The sequence below is a fragment of the Cicer arietinum genome, chromosome 3 (assembly GCF_000331145.2).
Source record: "Cicer arietinum cultivar CDC Frontier isolate Library 1 chromosome 3, Cicar.CDCFrontier_v2.0, whole genome shotgun sequence".
Lineage (NCBI taxonomy): Eukaryota > Viridiplantae > Streptophyta > Magnoliopsida > Fabales > Fabaceae > Cicer > Cicer arietinum.
The window spans coordinates 42,758,431-42,760,924 of record NC_021162.2 but is presented as its reverse complement, the minus strand read 5'-3'; the positions used below and the strand labels follow the sequence as shown (position 1 = coordinate 42,760,924).

General features: G+C 33.2%; 1 protein-coding gene across 1 annotated transcript; it reads right to left on the bottom strand.

The window, feature by feature from the left end:
• Positions 1-536: 536 nt before the first annotated feature.
• LOC105851191 (toMV susceptible protein tm-1(GCR26)-like) lies at positions 537-2,432 on the bottom strand. The gene is made up of 3 exons (XM_027330807.2): positions 2,046-2,432; positions 1,735-1,951; positions 537-559 (listed from the first exon to the last, which is right to left on the bottom strand). The coding sequence occupies exons 1-3, from the start codon at positions 2,250-2,252 to the stop codon at positions 537-539; spliced, it is 447 nt and encodes a 148-aa protein (XP_027186608.2). The 5' UTR covers positions 2,253-2,432.
• Positions 2,433-2,494: the final 62 nt, after the last annotated feature.

Below are 2,494 nucleotides of genomic sequence, written 5' to 3'. Positions count from 1 at the left end.
GAGCTTAGCAAATTATGAAATTTATCTGGAAGTTATTTTTTTATATGTATATGTTAATTTAATTATATTAGTATATTTTGACCTTGCCTACGATTTAAACTCTAATCTTCTTACTCTTTCAACTCTTGGCTCAAATCAGTTGAGCTAATCAATTCTTTTTGATGGACATTTCTATAGAAAACATGCTACGATATTTTTTATTACTTTGAATCAAATTGTACATGGATTTATATTTGTCCAGGTTTTACAAGGTAATAATATGCATTAAGTTGAAATTACAATGAAATGAAAATTGCCAAAACTGTTATGCTAGATTGAAGGAAAATAATTAAAAGGAATAAATTACAATGATGCATGATGACATGGACAGATTGTCATGCGACAATGAAGACAACAATCAAGATATTGTTGTTAGTATATCTATACTCCCCCACAAGATGGGGAAGGATAAAGAAGAAAAGGTGACAAGAAGGGAAAGAAGTGACGAGAAAAAAGAATGACGATACAGAGAAAAAGAATGACTGAATCACATTACTTTATGGGAACAAAATCTTCAAACCTGCAAAGAAAAAGGTTACATCATTGTTGTTGTGGATTCAAGACGCCATTGGCGACTTTGTGGATACTCGAAAACTCTAGAAGGATTTTTTATGGTTGTGGTTTATTTCAGGTATGGATGGAATTAGGGTATTTGTAGATTTTCAAATTCATTTTTTTGGGTATTTACAAATTAAGCTTTTTTTTTTCTTCATCCATCTATTCTAATGGTTTTTGTCATCCCTTTGTTTTGAGGTCTTTTTTTGAAGTTTATCATTTTGTTCTTAATGGTTTTATTCACTTTTTATGGGATTTATTCATCACTATTTTCTTAAACGTTATTCATTTTTTCTGGGTTTTATTGGTCACGTTCTTTATCGTATAGATACATGGCATAAAAGAATGCAAATGTTTTGACTGGTTAAATGATTAGACGAGTGATCGGGCCAAAGAGGTGATATTGTCTTTACTAAAGAAGATTCACTACAAGAAAAACTGTTATTACCTACGGCAAATTTTATCTTTACCCACGGACTATCCGTAGGTAACGTAAAATTACCTACGGATTAGCCACGGACACGAGTTCGTAGCTAAATCGCTCGTAGGAAAATATTTACCGACGGACAAGCTGTGGGACACACTTACCTAGGGATTGTCCGTGGGTAATATGACCCACTGAGTCTCCGTGGGTAACGTTACTCATAGATTTGCCGTAGGTAAAATAGTAGATAGTTATCGACGGAAAAGTCGTAGGTTACATTACCCACGGATCATCCGTGACAAGTCTAATATTTTATATTTAATATTGATAATTTTATCCATGAATTGTCCGTGGGTAATGTAACCTACTAGGTTTCTGCCAGCAGAAATGAAAGCGGTACTTACAAAGTTAGACAAAAGGCCAATTATTTTTCCAAATTTAACACAAAAAGAAGCTATTGGCATTGAGTAGATATTTTTTTCAGGGGAACATCCCGACACTAATTAAATTTCACAGAAAAATTAACATGAATAATGAGGAAAAAACAACTATTTATTGCAAAGTGGTAGCCATTGTTGGAGACCTGGAAAAAGAATATGCATATTATTTGAACTGCCAAATCACTAGAAAATCAGTATTTATTCACATGTAGAATTGTCATTAACAAATTATTTTGAATAAGTAAAGCATAATGCAAATATAAATGAAATGAGAACCTGGTTTTGCATCTGGGAATTCTCTAGGTGTATAGACAATGGTCCCAAAGCTTGATGTATTTGAAACAGAATCCTCATGGAAGTGTTCAACAGACTCAGGAATGGCTACTGGTGGATGAGTAGAATCTTTACCAGTTTGCTCATTAACCACTAAAAAAGCATCAACTAGTGCATTTGCAAATTCAAGGTCATTAATATGATGGGGATACACCTTTACCTGCACAGTACAAAACTTTTGACCTTAAAATGTCTTCCTAGCAACAAGTAAAATAAAACCCAAGCAAAATTGAAACTTTACAGTTCACAAATACCTGTCGATTATCATCAGTCTGAATAAGCCTTTGTAATTCGTGGAGAAGAGTATCAGTTGCCTCTGGATCATAAAAAGGATTACCTGGTGCATCTAAAGCAGATATACCTTTTTCTGGAAGGCAAACACAAATCTTAGAAGATGAACTGTTCAGTTTATTTGCTATGAAATCAGCAAATTTTCTGTTCTCATCCACTGTTGTTCGCATGAGTGAAACCTGGAAAGAGAATCAACTGATTTATTAGATTAGCACGACAAAATCAGCCATTTCAACAAGTCAAACATTTTTAATTCCAGTGAATTATAAAATGCATTTTGAGTAGTCCAATATAACATCACTGATAAATCTTGCTTTGGTCAAAGTTGTGGGATAGAGGGAAATATATGATCAATATGGGTAATAAAAGTGATATAGTAATCATGGCAGATATGAGTAGTTTTCAAGCAAAA

What these genes read in the sequence shown, in the direction of transcription:
- LOC105851191 (XM_027330807.2), bottom strand. Translation starts at nt 2,252, where the DNA reads ATGCGAACAACAGTGGATGAGAACAGAAAATTTGCTGATTTCATAGCA. An exon ending in AGACTGATGATAATCGACAG is followed by an intron (nt 1,952 to 2,045) that starts GTATTTGTGAAC and finishes TGTACTGTGCAG; the next exon opens with GTAAAGGTGTATCCCCATCA. An exon ending in ATTCCCAGATGCAAAACCAG is followed by an intron (nt 560 to 1,734) that starts GTTCTCATTTCA and finishes TTTTCTTTGCAG; the next exon opens with GTTTGAAGATTTTGTTCCCA.